A 15,130-nucleotide genomic window follows, 5' to 3' on the forward strand; every position below is an offset into this window, starting at 1 on the left:
TTCTTTCACTATCCTTTTCCAATTCTCCCTGGGTATCCTAAGACCGTCACTACAGATGAGGTCCCCTGTTTTTTCGTCGTACGACCCACCATGCGCAAGGAACCAATTTCTTGCTCTCAATTCCCACTCATCACGGAGTGGTTCAGGTACGATGCCTTTATCTAGCAGATCTTGCTCTTTCTTATCCCACTTTGGGATGGCAGTCTCATAGCCCCCTGGCCCCAGCTTATGGTGATATTTCTTCTTGTCGGCATTTATCTTGTTCTTTTCTGATAATGCCTGGGCATCTTCTGACTCCTTGTACTCTTGAAATGCCTTCCAGTGATTCGCCTGCTTGGCTAGATACCCCTCGAATACTGGCACTTTCTTTGTCTTCGGATAGTTTTTCCATAGCTTCTTCTTCCAGCTACGGAACAGTTCGGCCATCTTCTTTAGAGTCCACTGCTTGACTTTGGCCCTCAGTTTGTCTGCGGCGTCTTCATTCTCACATTCTGGCAGGTTGAAATGTGACATGAGATCATTCCAAAGATTATATTTGTACCTTTCGGCGACATAGTTACTATCGGCTGCCCCTTTGCGCTTGTTCCACTCCCGAACGCTGATCGGGATGTGATCCCTAACTAGAACTCCGCATTGCTTCTTGAATGTGTCAGCAGCATTCTTAGGAAGCTTGGGTTCGCCCGTAGGCAATATCACCTCAAAGGTGTAATGCGTCCGTGCATCCAACTTTCTAGTCGGGCCTCGTTTCGTAGTTTTGCTCGATGTGGAGGCCTAAGAGGGAGAAACATTCGTCAAATGAATGTATATGTATAAAATATAGAGCTATCTCCAATATTTTTCACATATTACAAGTGATTGTCGAACTTCATATGTATACCCCGTCGGACTTTATTATTTCTTCACCGGCTTCTCCATCAGTGGAGCTATCACCTTCTCCATCATTGGACCTATCTCCTGCCCCATCGGCTTCATCTTCGTGTCGCTCGACCTCCATTCCAACGTCGGGGTTTAGATATGACGACGGAGATTCAGCTGGTTCAACGTCGGGGCCGTCTTTGATTATATCTTCGAGAAGTTCTTCCTCTTCGAGGTTCCTGATATGTGGATCCATAGTTCTGCAAAAAACGGATTCTCTTAACCTTTGTACCAAAAAAGAATTATTCTATTAGGAACTCCATTCCAAAACAACTTTAGTCCCGGGTCGTGGCTCCACCCGGGACTCCTAGATTTCTGCATAGTATTCAAAGTAGGAGTACTTTTCCAATTTGAGCATTCAATAAGCAAAACCAAATCGTAAAATAAAGTAGTATTCAAATTAGCATGCATTCAATTATAGGCAAATACATCATCTCTTTTGTCCGTACATCGTCGAATATTATCACTAATACTCCTCGAATACTATCATACATATAGCATCACTCATACATCTAGAACCGTAGCGCCCGACGGGTATCGGCGCGGGCGGTGGACACCCAAAGAGAAGGAACCATCACAGGATCATAGCTCCAGTGAGATCCCCGAAGAACCTGCCAGGTATGCTCGAACCTGCCCTCCAACGCAACCATGTAGCGACGGACGTGCTCATCCTCCTCGCTGACATGGTGACGTACCACCTCCGCGGTGTCCGGAAGCCTCGACACCCTCACTGGCCCACGCGACCGCCACCAAACAAGGATCGGGTCAACGACGGGCTGGCTCCTCATCAACCTACGCCCCCCGGAAGGTAGCACCTCCCAATACTAGCCGGGCGGAGCCCAGTCCCGGACAGGGCCCCTCTGATCAAGCAGGTGTCCTCCGCCGAGTCGACGACGAGGATGCGGGATAGGCATCGTAAAATGAACTAAAAAAATAAACTAGTTCTATTAATTTTCTTGCTAAAAATAAACTATTAACACTTAAGCATATACAATAGCAAAATTAAACTATTAACACTTAATCATATACAATAGCAAAATTAAGCAATAATCTAAGAAACACTATTAACACTTAAGCATATACACTATACAATATTTCTTCTTCTTGTAACCCTAAACTAATTTTTCCTCTTCTTCTATTTCTCCTATTCTTCTACTTCTTCTTCTACTTCTACTTCTCCTCTTCTTCTACTACTTCTCCTCTTCTCTTATTCTACTTCTCCTCTCCTCCTCTTCTAATTTTTTCTCTTCTTCTACTTCTCCTCTTCTTCTATTTTTCCTCTTCTTCTCCTCTCCTCCTCTTCTTATTCTCCTTTTTCTTCTTTTCTTCTCCTCCTCTTCTTATTTTCCTTTTTCCTAATTCTAAATATTACTAACCCTAATAATCTAACACAAACCTAATAACAATAGGAACTAAATGACAAAAAAAATATTTTTCTTCTTTTCTTCCCTTTTTCTTCCTTTCTTCTCCTTTTTCTTCTTTTCTTCTCCTTTTTCTTCTTTTCTTCTCCTCCTCACCGGCATGACGGCGGCGGTGGCGTCCCCGCCGGCGGGCGCCGGCGGCTCGTCCTTCATACGTGTTCGGCATGGGGAGGAGGGGGTGGGGTGCTTACCGGAGTGGGAGGGCGCCGGCGAGCAGGACGACAGGGCGTCGACGACGGGGACAAGGGCGCGCGAGGAGGTCCGGCGCCGGCGAGGAGGACGGCAGGGCGACGGCGAGGAGGACGGCAGGGCGACGGCGACGGCGGGCAGCCTGGCGGCGTCGAGGAGTTCGTCCGTTGCCGCGCCGGGCAGGAGAGGCGAGCGAGAGGAAGAAGAGAACGAAATGGCGTTTGGATTTGGAGTTTCGTCCGCGCCGTATATATAGTAGGATCTTTAGTCCCGGTTCGGGGCTCGAACCGGGACTAAAGACACCCTTTAGTCCCGGGTGGAGCCACGACCCGGGACTAAAGGCCCTTTTTTGGGCAGACCAGAAGGCGGGAAAGCAGGGGCCTTTAGTCCCGGCGCGGCGCTCCAACCGGGACTAAAGGGGGTCTTTAGTCCCCGGGCGTGGCTCCACCCAGGACTAAAGCCCCTCCTCGACTGCACGATAAGTTTAGTCCCACCTCGCCGAGCGAGGGGGACTAACACTTGTTTATAAGCCCCGTCGCAGCTTCTCCATCGAGCTCCTCTCTAAAGCAGGCTTACGGGCCTAAACTCACTGAAAATTGAAACTATATTCGAAATTATGGAGAAAATTCAACATGAATTCAAAGTGAACTCACTTTAAATTTAGATTGAATTTTTCTCTATAAATTCTCATATAATTTCAATTTTTTTCTATTTTCATAATTAATAATTTTGACTATCCAAACTATTATCTATTTTGTTACTTTCAATTAAAAACTATGTTTATTAAAAATTCTTTTTGCATATTTGAGAATTTGACAAAACTATGATAATGAAAAGTGTTTGAAATTGAATAAATAATGCAAAACTATTTTCTATTTTCATAATTAATAATTTTGACTATCCAAACTATTATCTATTTTGTTATTTTCAATTAAAAACTATGTTTATTAAAAATTCTTTTTGCATATTTGAGAATTTGACAAAACTATGATAATGAAAAGTGTTTGAAATTGAATAAATAATGCAAAAATATTTTCTATTTTCAAAAGTAATTATTTTGACTATCCAAACTATTATCTATTTTGTTATTTTCAATTAAAAATTATGTTTATTAAAAATTCTTTTTGCATATTTGAGAATTTGACAAAACTATGATAATGAAAAGCGTTTGAAATTGAATAAATAATGCAAAACTATTTTCTATTTTCAAAAGTAATTATTTTAACTATCCAAACTATTATCTATTTTGTTATTTTCAATTAAAAACTATGTTTATTAAAAATTCTTTTTTGCATATTTGAGAATTTGACAAAACTATGATAATGAAAAGTGTTTGAAATTGAATAAATAATGCAAAACTATTTTCTATTTTCAAAAGTAATTATTTTGACTATCCAAACTATTATCTATTTTGTTATTTTCAATTAAAAACTATGTTTATTAAAAATTCTTTTTGCATATTTGAGAATTTGACAAAACTATGATAATGAAAAATGTTTGAAATTGAATAAATAATGCAAAACTATTTTCTATTTTCATAATTAATAATTTTAACTATCCAAACTATTATCTATTTTGTTATTTTCAATTAAAAACTATGTTTATTAAAAACTATTTTGGCATGTTATCATCATTTCACCCACATAGCATGTGTTAAAAAGTTGAGAGGGCTACGACAAAAACTGGATGCACTTCGTGTACAAAACGGACAATCTCTCTCGAAGTATCAGCGTTTCACAAGGAGAAGAAGGAGAAACGACCCCCCACAGCAACAGTCGACATTCTTCTTCTCTCATGTATGGTGGACACTCCCTCACCTGATTTTTTGGCCGTCGATGATGGTCGCTATTCCTTCTTTCCCTAATGCATAACAAATATCTAGCACAAGGAGAAGAAGGAAAAGCGACCCCCACAACAAAAGTGGTTCCGCGGCACGCCACGTGGTTCCGTTGCACGCCACGTGGTTCCGCTGCACGCCACGTGGGACTAATGGTCTTTCATTTTTAAATGACTGTTTTAATCAAAAACAGATCTGTTACAAAAGGGATTTCATTTTTTGAACTTATTTGAACTGAAGACTTTTTGTATGTATATGTGGTCGAAATGCATGATATCATGAAGTTAGAAAGGGCTAAACCATTCAAAAGTAGCAAATGAAGTTAGAAAGGGCTAAACCATTCAAATTTGAAAACTATAATGGCACAAACAAAAACTAGACATATATAAATTGGTCCAAGCAGTACATGATACTAGTCCAAACAGTACATAATAATAGCTACCATAGATATATATATATACAAGTGTTCGACGTTGAGAACACTACTCGTCTGAATCGTCTGAATCAGAATGTCCACCTTCCTCGAGGTGACGCTGACCATAGTTGACGACTCGAATCTTGCGGTACAACTCGTATGAAACGTATGCATCTTTTGCTGCATACTCAATGTTGATACGATCAAGTGGGGCCTTCTCCCAAAGTTTGTGCTGAGACTTTGGGAAACTGGTCTTCATATCATCATATTCCTCGTCGATCAAGGCAACTGCCATATGAGCCATCGAAGTCCTGACATGTCGAAGCATGAATACCGTTTGGAGATCAATGAGGCAACCAGTTGGTATCTCAATACCGAAGCTGTATCTCATCTTCAGCTTGTCGTTCCTTATGTCAACGGTAGCAAAAGTGATGCCGCTGCGAAGGAAGTCCATGAGTTCTGGACAATGCTTGTCACTACTGCAACAGAAACAAATTAAAATGGAACAAATGTTACATATTGCTGCAATAAGGAAACATGTTTCACTACAACTAAAGAGAAAATTATCTTTAGGATTCAAATAGAACATATGCAATGGAACCTAGAGAGATCACTATAGCTATCCAATGGAACCTAGAGAGATCACTAGCTATATGCAATTTTCATGACTATGACATATCATATTGCTATCCAATGGAACCTAAAGAGATCACTAGCTATATGCAATTTTCATAACCTTGGATCAAAGAACACCGCATAAAATTGTATCACTACAACTATGATTTCAATGGAACATATTGAACCAATCAGATTTTTTAGATTGTGGAACACTATTCCAATCAGATTGTGTTCCCTTCAACTAATCAAAATTGTTTCACTAGAACTATTTGAAGCGAACCAACTATGGTTCCAATGGAACATATTAAACACTAGTTGATTCTAATACGATTTTTCAGATTATGGAACACTATTCCAATCAGATTGTGTTCCCCTTCAACTAATCAAAATTGTTTCACTACAACTATTTGAAGGGAACCAACTATGATTCCAATGGAACATATTAAACACTAGTTGATTCTAATACGATTTTTCAGATTATGGAACACTATTCCAATTAGATTGTGTTCCCCTTCAACTAATCAAAATTGTTTCACTACAACTATTTGAAGGGAACCAACTATGATTGAAACAAATAAACTTACAATGTCATTATCTTGAATCAAAGAAAGCCTCAAAACTTACCTCGCCCATTGGAAGATCAAGACATGGTGTGCGAAGCATAGTTGGATGACGGCAACACCGCGTTGATCGGCCGTGTACTCCAGATTAAGCCCCAAGAACTTCTCATGATCCATTGCGGCGTCAAGCCATCGTTCATTCAACTGTTCAAGAAAAAACGGCATCTCCCTGCTCTCGTTCGTGTACACGACATCGAGCATGGTCGTGCCATGTGCGAGCACCTCTTCAAAGCGAGTTGGCATGGTGGAAGAAAAGAAGGGAAGAAGAGAGGAGAAGAACAGAGAGAGAGAGAGCGAGAGAGAAGAAGAACCAGAGAAATGGCGACTCTGCTTCGGTTCGTGCTTTTCATCGCCCGAAACGACGCGGGATGCAAACCGTTTGGGCCTTTAGTCCCGGGTTGAGCCACCAACCGGGACTAAAGAGGTATACCAACGGTTGCCACCACTACGGCAGGCCACGTGTTAGGTCTTTAGTCCCGGATTGAGCCACCAACCGGGACTAAAGGGGGATACGAACGGTTGCCACCACTACGGCAGGCCACGTGTTATGCCTTTAGTCCCGGGTTGAGCCACCAACCGGGACTAAAAGGGATACGAACGATTGCCACCATCACTGCCCACCGCGTAGCCCTTTAGTCCCGGTTTGGGACACGAACCGGGACTAAAGGCTCCTTACGGGCCGGGACTAAAGCCTCGAGGGAGGCATTGAGAATTGGGGCGATGCGGATGATTTTTGCGACTTCGTCAAAGCGTCCGGAGCCACTGCGCGCACCTAAAAAGACAGTATTTTCCGGCGGAGAGCTTATATCGTTGGAGATGCTCTTAGGCTCAAGAGCAAACACGAACTATATAATGATCTAGAAGCAATACAAACATGGTACGATGGTAGCAGGGACGCGCAACGTCCCATGGCAAATCGATCAACACCTTCTCCACTGTCCACTCTGCCTACGTATACGAGTTTATAACAATTGCTAAGTTAAATCAAGCCGACCGAGATCGAGCTAGTCACACCACATCGCGCTGGCCGGCCAGCCATCGACCGGAGCATCCATCACCGTCGCCGGAACCAGATCAAGATCAAGATCAGGCGAGCGGCGCCCTGGAGACGCGGACCTTGAGGCCGTGCGCCATGGAGAGGATGGTCATCATGCGGTACTTGACGGGGTGGCCCTCCACGAGCTCGAACCTGAAGAACCTGCACAGGATGGCCAGCGCCATCTTCATCTGCAGGTACGCCGAGTCCTTGCCGAGGCAGATCCGCGGCCCCGCCTGGAACGCCGTGAACTTGAACGGCGACGCGTTGCGGAACGCGCCGTCGTCGCCGATCCACCGCTCCGGCCGGAAGCTGGCGGCGTCGGGGCCCCAGTTGTACTCCATCCTCCCCATGGAGTAGGGCACGTACGTGACCATCCCGCCGGCGCGCACCTTTGTGCCGTCCGGGAGCACGTCGTCCTCCGCGATGCCCTTGGGGTCCTGCGGCACCGCCGGGTACAGCCGCAGCGTCTCCGTCACGCACGCGTGGAGGTACACCAGCTTCCCGAGCCCGTCGTAGCTCAGCAGCCCCGCGAACTGCGCCACGCGGGCGGCGAATGCCTCGTCGGAGCACTCCTCGCCGTCGCCGCAGGGGACCAGAGTGACGCCCTCCTCGCGGGCGCGCTCGGACTCGAAGGCGGCCAGCTCGCGGCGGAGCTTCTCGGCCACGTCCGGGTGCGTCATGGCCATGTAGGTGAACCACGACAGCGTCGTGGCCGTCGTGTCCCGCCCGGCGATGACGAAGTTGAGCACCACGTCGCGGAGGCCCTTGTCGTCCCCGAACAGGCTGCCGCCGTCGTCGCCGCCGGCCTCGCCCAGCTCGATGAACCGCGACAGTATGTCGTGCTTGATCTGCACATGCGCGCAGTTGATATGTCAGTGATCAATGGCACCTACGCAAACCAGAGATCCGGAGCTTGACGACGATGATCACGTCACGTACGCACCTTCTCCTGCTTGCCGCTGGCCCGGGCCTGCACGATCTCGGCCTTGCGCCGGCGGATGACGCTGTAGGTGAACTCGTCGACGAGCTTGATGCTCTGCTCCAGCAGCGCCTCCGAGCCGACGTGCAGGAACTTCTTGACGCGCCACAGCGGGTCGATGAACCGCAGCGTCACGATGATGTTGGCGGCGTCGAAGGCCTGCGCGAAGCTGTTCTCCGGGAGCTCCGGCGACAGCGTACCGATCTCCACCCCGAACCCCACCTTGCAGATCGAGTCCAGCGTCATCCTCATGTACAGCTCCTGAATTCGCTCGCCATTAATCATCTCGCGTCAGAACCACCTCCTGAATTTTGTCCAAGAAATTAATGTTCAGATGATCAAGGGAAAGAGTTCAGTTACCTGCATGTCCACAACTTTGCCGGCCTTGCAAGCCGGGCTCAGTATGCTGGACAGCTTCAGGGAGTACTCCCTGAACACGATCGTGCTGAAGTCTCTCAGGTTCTTGGAAGCGAACTCGAAGCTCGCCGTCTTCCTCTGCTTCCTCCAGAGCTCGCCGTCGGCGTTGAATATGCCGTCGCCGAGCAGCACGTCCATGTAGGACCTGTACACCTCCCCCTACACCATGATTTCAGATTTCAGACATTTGTACCACTGTCAGTACCGATTACTGAACCTCAATTGACATCTCGAAGATTCTTTCACCTTGGGGTAATTGTTGAAGTTGGTCTTGAGCACATGCTCGACGTTCACCGGGTCAGCGATGTAGGTGTAGGAGGTGAAGGGCATGTCGACGGTCACCGTCCTGTACTTGGACAGGTACTCCACGAGCCAATCGTGCATCCGGTAGTAGTTCCTCAGCTGCTCCAGCGTCGCACCGATGACCGGCCATGACCTCGGCCCCTTCTGCTTCCTCAGGCTCCACCTGTGGACCAAGATCCACGAGAGGAACACGAGGAAGATGGCCATGAACTTGTGGAGCCCTGCCAGCGGGAAGAAGGCCGTCGTCGACGGCATGCCGTGAGCTTCCTCCATGGGGTTGATCATGAAGTGGGTTCAATCTACAGGAGGATTAATTCTATGTAGCATTTGGATGGCTCGGTTTAGGTGATATATTGGGCATAGGGGCTGCCCTGCACCAACCTTGAGCACGATCTTGGTGTGGCCGAGAATTAAGATTGCCTCATCCACATTGTGTCCCTAACCTAACCCCCTGACTAACTGGAACCTACCGTTTGTGTCCTTTTTGTGATCTGCTCACCAAGAAAATACCCATTTTTATATGGGGGCTGCTACGCATCTATCGGTAGATATTTATTAAACATCCACCGCCTCGACAGCCGTTAGATCTCGCGCGTAGCGTCCGATCTGCTCCTGTACTTAATTCCTGAAACGACGCTCGAGTTGCAGAAACTTTCGCTTTGTTGCAAGAAATAAACTTTGGATCCGCTAATTCCTGAAACAACGGTCGAGTTTCAGAAACAATTTGCTTGTTGCAGAATTTTTTTTCTTCGTCTTTCTGTAACATAAGTATTTTTACGGAGGAATTTTTTGCAACAACGGTCGAGTTTTAGAAAATTTTGCAACAAAAGTCACGTTGCAGAAGCAGGGGCGGCGGGGCGGCGACGGAGGGGCACGCGAGGCCGCGGGCAGGCCGGCGGCGGAGTGCGGCGGGGCCACACGCAGGCCGGCGGCGCCGCCGATCAGGGGTGGCGGGCCTTGTGGCAGGCCGGCGGGGCCGCGGGCGGGCGATGAGCAGGGGCGGCGACGGAGGGCACGCGAGGCCGCGGGCAGGCCGACGGCGGAGGGCGGCGAGCCGTAGCAGGCCGGTGGCGGTGAGGTTGTCGGGGCGGAGGCGGAGACATGGACTGGGCAGTTTTCCGAAACAACGCTCCAGTTACGGAAACAACGATCCAGTTTCAAAAAACGTCAAGAAACGATTGCGATGGCGGGATCGAACGGACGAGCAGGTGGTGGATGGATCGCGCAGATCCGCCGGTTGAAGGATAGACTTTTCTTTTTTATATGCATAATTAGATATGTTTGTATGTGCTTGCTGCTCGATTCTGTATTTTCCTTTCGTTTTACTGTATATGTAGGTGGTGCATTTTTATTTTCTTTCTGCGGGGGATGTAGGTGATGCATTTGATGACAGTTAGCATTGTGATCATCTCATCTTCACAGTTGGAGCCATGGTTATGGTCCATCCGATCTTTAATGAACCCGCACTAACCAATGCAAAGTGCATCTTCCAGAGAAACAGTTTTTGAAGTCAAAGTAGAGCAAGTTGAGAAGTTTGAAATGAAAAAGGGGTGCTCTGATGTTCTCCCTAAATGGAAAAGGCCTGAAGATCATAAAGATAAAAAAAATCTTGCTGAAAGTTCTCCCCTTCTGTATTTACTAGAAAATTTTAGCAGAAGCTAAACATTTTTTTCCGGGAGTGGCCACCTTCTATTTATTAGAAACTTGTAGCAGAAAAAATCACAAATATTGAAAACCTTGCAGTATGTGGAAGCATCTAATATTGTGCTGCCAAATAAATATCTTGCTGAAAGTTCCCCCCTTCTGTATTTAATAGAAAATTTTAGCAGAAGCTCAACATTTTTTTTTCCGAAATTGGTCACCTTATATTTATTAGAAACTTGTACTAGCAGAAAAAATCACAAATACTGAAAACCTTGCGGTATGTGGAAGCATCTAATAATGTGCTGCCAAATAAATATGTTGCACATATCAGAACACTTCTATCACATAGATGCTCTACTTAATAGTACTCCCTAACATTGCATTCCAAAACTTTCCAGCTGATCGTTTTCTGTTGGTACCACTGTAGCTGTTGCAGATGATGTACAATTAATGAAGATCACTTCAAATTCGACAAGGATCAGATGAAGATCACTTCAAATTTGATAAGGATCAGATGAAGATAATTCATGTCTCCATGGCAAACAATGAAAGAATAACCATTGTATATTTGTATTCCTACGACCTTCAAGTTGATCACAATTCATAATTGATTCCTATCAGCTGAGAATTATGTGTACTCCCTCCGTCCGGTAATAAGTGTATTTTTTCCTTCTCTGTCAGTCAAACTAGTTAAACTTTATTAAAAAAATGCTAGCATTTATGACATCAAATTAGTATCAATAGATTTGTCTTTACATGAGGTTTTCAAATATATCATTTTCATGCCATATATGTTGCTACTACTTTCTATAAAGTTGATTAAATTTTAAAAAGTTTGACTAAGTACTAATCTATATATACACTTATTTGTGGACGGAGGGAGTAGGTCAGAGTTCACCCCTAAAATCTAATCGAGTCTCTATGCCAAACACTGAATGAATAGCCCAACATTGTATGGCTAAAGTTTTCAAGTTGACCACAATTGAAGTATGTGTAAGGCACAATTTCATTCCTAATCTAGTATTGCTTTGAAGAACATCCTTTGATAAGTGACAAATGAAATTTTTGAGAAAGTGGTCACCTTCTATTTATTAGAAACTTGTAACAGGAAATAATCACAAATATTGAAAATCTTGCAATATGTAGAAGCATCTAGTGCTGCCAAATAAATATGTTCCACAGATCACAACACTTCTATCACATAGTATATGCTCTACTTAATAGTACTCCCTAACATTGGATTCCAAAACTTTCAAGCTGGTCGTTTTCTGTTGGTACTACCGTAGCAGATGCGGATGATATAAGGCACAATTTTATTCCTAATCCAATATTGCTTTAAAGACCATCACTTGATAAATGACATAAATAAAATTGGAGAATTCATGTCAAACACTGAAAGAATGACCCGAAACCAAGACTAAGAGAGCATAAAAATAAAGCTCTCATGTATGATCTTGACTTTCATCCATCCTCTTATTTTGCTGAGCAAACAAGAACATTTGCTGCAACAAACCTATTTGAACCAACGAATAAAGAATAAGAGCAGGAATAAAAACCTAGAGGCTTTTGCTATTGTCAGCCTCCAGTGTAAGTCTGAAGAGAGCCCTCATTGCCTGCCTCTTCACTACCTTGCCATAGGTAGCCCTCCCAATCCTCACCACCTTGTCCTCAACTTCCAGCCGATTGCCGCAGCCATTGCCATCGTTGGCACCTCTCAGCATTGCCCTCAGCAAACTCTCGTCCCCGCCGACCGCACCGGCGACGCTCTCTGCGATGACAGCCTCCCCGGGAACCCTCCTCCCCCACTTTCTCACCAACCTGCCATTGTCAAACAAGGAAGAGTACGCGCTCCAGAAGGACGCACGCACAAATGCCTTTCGCCTCTCCTTAACCATGGACTTTCTCATCTTGTCCTCAAGCCTCACCACCAATGCTCCCATGTCTGCTCCTCCGTTGACCAACTCGTTCTCTGATCTCACAAATTCCTGCCTGAGAACGGCGTCCTCCGCCTCGAACCGGCACCGGTCACACCGGCATTCGAACCCCCACGCCCTTGCCGCCTCCCGGCGCTTCCCCATCGGAGTGAGCACATCGAAGTAGGGAAAAGTGACCTCCTCCCCGGCCTTGATGTCCCTCGAGGCGTGGACAATGGCATGGTCACCTACGTGGGTGCGCCGGGCATTGGGGTGGCAGGAGTGGTTTAGGAACGACGGCACGATCCACAGCCCCACGCCGCAGTTGACGATGCCATTGTTGCCGAGAAAATTGGCAGACGGCGCGTCCTCCGTCAAGCAATTCACGTCGAGCACCTTCATGATCCTGTCCACATCGAGAACCTCTCGTGTGCCAACCTCCTGTACGCCGTCACTGAGATCCTCTGGCTCTTGCTTGAACAATGCCATGTCCGGGACGGCGAGCTCGTCTTTCTGCTCCTCGCCGGTGGACAGACTATAGATCAAAGACGCCGTCCTCGGGCACTTCTCCGCGGCGTCGAGCACCTTGTCTACAAAGTCCTTCCAGACCACCATCTTCTCGTCGCTGTCTGCCGCATCCGGGATCACCCCCCTCCCCGTCGCCACCGCCTTGGAGATCATCAGAATGCCCCCCGCCTCAACGCTCTTGACCGCAAAGACCCCTCGGCCGCCGTGCGCGGACTGGCGCACCTCCACCGGGCCGACGAACTCAGCGAGGTCGGGGCACTTCCCAGAGAACCCGGCGAGGACCCAGTCCGACAGATCCACCGCCCCACTCCTGGCCTGCGCCTCCAGGCGCCTGCACTGGTCGAGCATCTCCCGCGCCTCGTCGGCGCCGCCGCCGGCGCCCGCGTGGAGCGCCGCGCGGAAGCAGTCGGCGGCGAGCGCGTAGCGGCCGAGGCCGCGGAGGAGCGCGCCCTTGGCGAGCAGTGCGGCCGGGTGGGCCGGGTCGGCCGCGAGCGCGGCGTCGCAGTCGGCGAGCGCGCCCGGGCGGTCGCCGAGGCGCGCGCGGGCGTCGGCGCGGTGGGCGAGCGCGGAGCAGAGCACCCGGCGGTCCGTCGTGGCGGCGGCGTGGACGATGCGGGAGCAGACGGCGGCGTACCCCTCCCAGTCCTCCTTGAGCAGCAGCCGCGTTGCCCGGCTCCGCAGCTCCTGCAGCGACTCCTCGTCAAGGCCGTCCATGACTGCGGCGGCCATCGCCGACGCCGTGGTGGGTAGGTGGGTGGTAATTACGAGGTCGACGCCCCCCTTTTTTTTGCCGGGGTTCGTTGGTGGGTAGCGAAGCGACTGGCGAGTGAGCTGCGAGTGGTGTTGAGCAGAGCACGAGCGGTGTGGCGGCGGCAATGTCGGGGCTCGAACGCTTTCTGGATTCTAACGTTCGGATCTGGGTGGGGCAGGTGATGTGGAATAGCAACGGCTAGGAGCTGTCGCTGTAGTTCAGGTGTTTTTAATGCGGTCAACACAAAGGACTGACAGAATGGCTGGCTGGATCAATAGAATGTGGAGTAACATGAAATTACAGGCTTGGCTTTTTATGGAAAATTACAAGCTTATTTCTTTTTTTTTTAGGGAAATATTGCCGCTTTATTTAGACTAGGAAGCTCGGAATTTCATCCGAGATAACAGAAAGAACAAAATCCGGGGGAACCCAAACCAAACCTTGCAAAGTTTATCTCCTACCCCGACCTTAGCTAACTTACCAGCGGCACCATTCGCCGAACGACGAACCCACGTAATCTTGGCATCATCAAACCCACCCATTAAAGCTTTAACTTCATGGATCCACGGTCCCAACGCCGACAGATTTTTGGCCTGATTGTTTAGCATCTCCACCACCTCATTCGCATCCAGCTCGATGTGCACCCTGGTAGTGTTGATCTCCGTCGCAACTTGGAGAGCCCTCTTGCAGGCAAGGATCTCAGCCGAAATCGGGTCGGTGATAGTGGGGAAGTGATGGCAACGGGCCGCCAGAAACGCCCCGTTGTGATCACGAAGCACTGCACCGCCACCACATCCTCCCTCTCCCCGCCTGGGCACCGCCCCATCGGAGTTCACCTTCACCTAACCTTCATCTGGTGGCTTCCATTTCTGTGGTAGTCTTTCCTTCGGTTTCGATGGCAACTTACCACCTCGTGCCATTCCTCCATATGTTGAGCTACACTCGCCATGATTTCATGTGGAGGAGTAATTTGCTTCCCCTCTCTAGTATCATTCCTTGCTAACCAGAGGCCGTATGCAGCTTGCACCATAGTCTCCCTGTCCGCCGCCGACGCACCTACAAACCACTCCAGCAGCCACCGGGCGAGAGCACTCTGGGAGCACAACGAACTCGGTGGGATCGCCACCGAAACCCCCTTCTCCGAGTGCATCAATTGCGAGAAGCGCACAGAATGTGGTCAAGGCCAAAACCTGTACAGAATTGTCTCTTCTCGTCCATAGACCGTGCAGAACACCCCAGGCTTTATTCGCCGCCGGTGGAGCTCAAACCCGACTGCCAACCCATTCAAAATGAGCCGCCACATGTGTTTCTTGGCTTTCGATGGGGCGAAAGTGTCCCACAACGCCAAGAATTATTTGTGCTTGTGAACCGAGGTGGAGGACTCCGGCTATCCGGTCCTCGACCGCCATCTAGAATGGTTGAAATGGTAAGCTGACTTGACTTGAAAAACAACCATTTTTTGTATAGTTCCAAGCCAGATAATCCTCCTCTCTAGGGCCGCCAACTACTATTTGTTTGATATCTGCCGCATCATCTGGCGA

The 15,130-nt window shown here is 47.9% G+C and overlaps 2 protein-coding genes across 2 annotated transcripts; both read right to left on the reverse strand.

The window, feature by feature from the left end:
* Window positions 1-6,831: 6,831 nt before the first annotated feature.
* LOC123447064 (cytochrome P450 704B1) lies at window positions 6,832-9,218 on the reverse strand. Its single transcript, XM_045123627.1, has 4 exons — window positions 8,697-9,218; window positions 8,394-8,609; window positions 7,998-8,294; window positions 6,832-7,902 (listed from the first exon to the last, which is right to left on the reverse strand). The coding sequence occupies exons 1-4, from the start codon at window positions 9,036-9,038 to the stop codon at window positions 7,102-7,104; spliced, it is 1,656 nt and encodes a 551-aa protein (XP_044979562.1). The 5' UTR covers window positions 9,039-9,218; the 3' UTR covers window positions 6,832-7,101.
* Window positions 9,219-11,693: 2,475 nt separating this feature from the next.
* LOC123447065 (methyltransferase FGSG_00040) lies at window positions 11,694-13,721 on the reverse strand. Its single transcript, XM_045123629.1, has one exon. The coding sequence runs from the start codon at window positions 13,565-13,567 to the stop codon at window positions 11,954-11,956; it is 1,614 nt and encodes a 537-aa protein (XP_044979564.1). The 5' UTR covers window positions 13,568-13,721; the 3' UTR covers window positions 11,694-11,953.
* Window positions 13,722-15,130: the final 1,409 nt, after the last annotated feature.

The sequence above is a fragment of the Hordeum vulgare genome, chromosome 4H (assembly GCF_904849725.1).
Source record: "Hordeum vulgare subsp. vulgare chromosome 4H, MorexV3_pseudomolecules_assembly, whole genome shotgun sequence".
Taxonomy (NCBI): Eukaryota; Viridiplantae; Streptophyta; class Magnoliopsida; order Poales; family Poaceae; genus Hordeum; species Hordeum vulgare.

Excerpts from the sequence above, each read along its gene's own strand:
- LOC123447065 (XM_045123629.1), bottom strand. The coding sequence starts at position 13,567 with ATGGCCGCCGCAGTCATGGACGGCCTTGACGAGGAGTCGCTGCAGGAG.
- LOC123447064 (XM_045123627.1), bottom strand. The coding sequence starts at position 9,038 with ATGATCAACCCCATGGAGGAAGCTCACGGCATGCCGTCGACGACGGCC. Across the intron at positions 8,295-8,393 it reads GCAAAGTTGTGGACATGCAG|GAGCTGTACATGAGGATGAC; the intron begins GTAACTGAACTC and ends GAGCGAATTCAG. Across the intron at positions 7,903-7,997 it reads CCAGCGGCAAGCAGGAGAAG|ATCAAGCACGACATACTGTC; the intron begins GTGCGTACGTGA and ends GCGCATGTGCAG.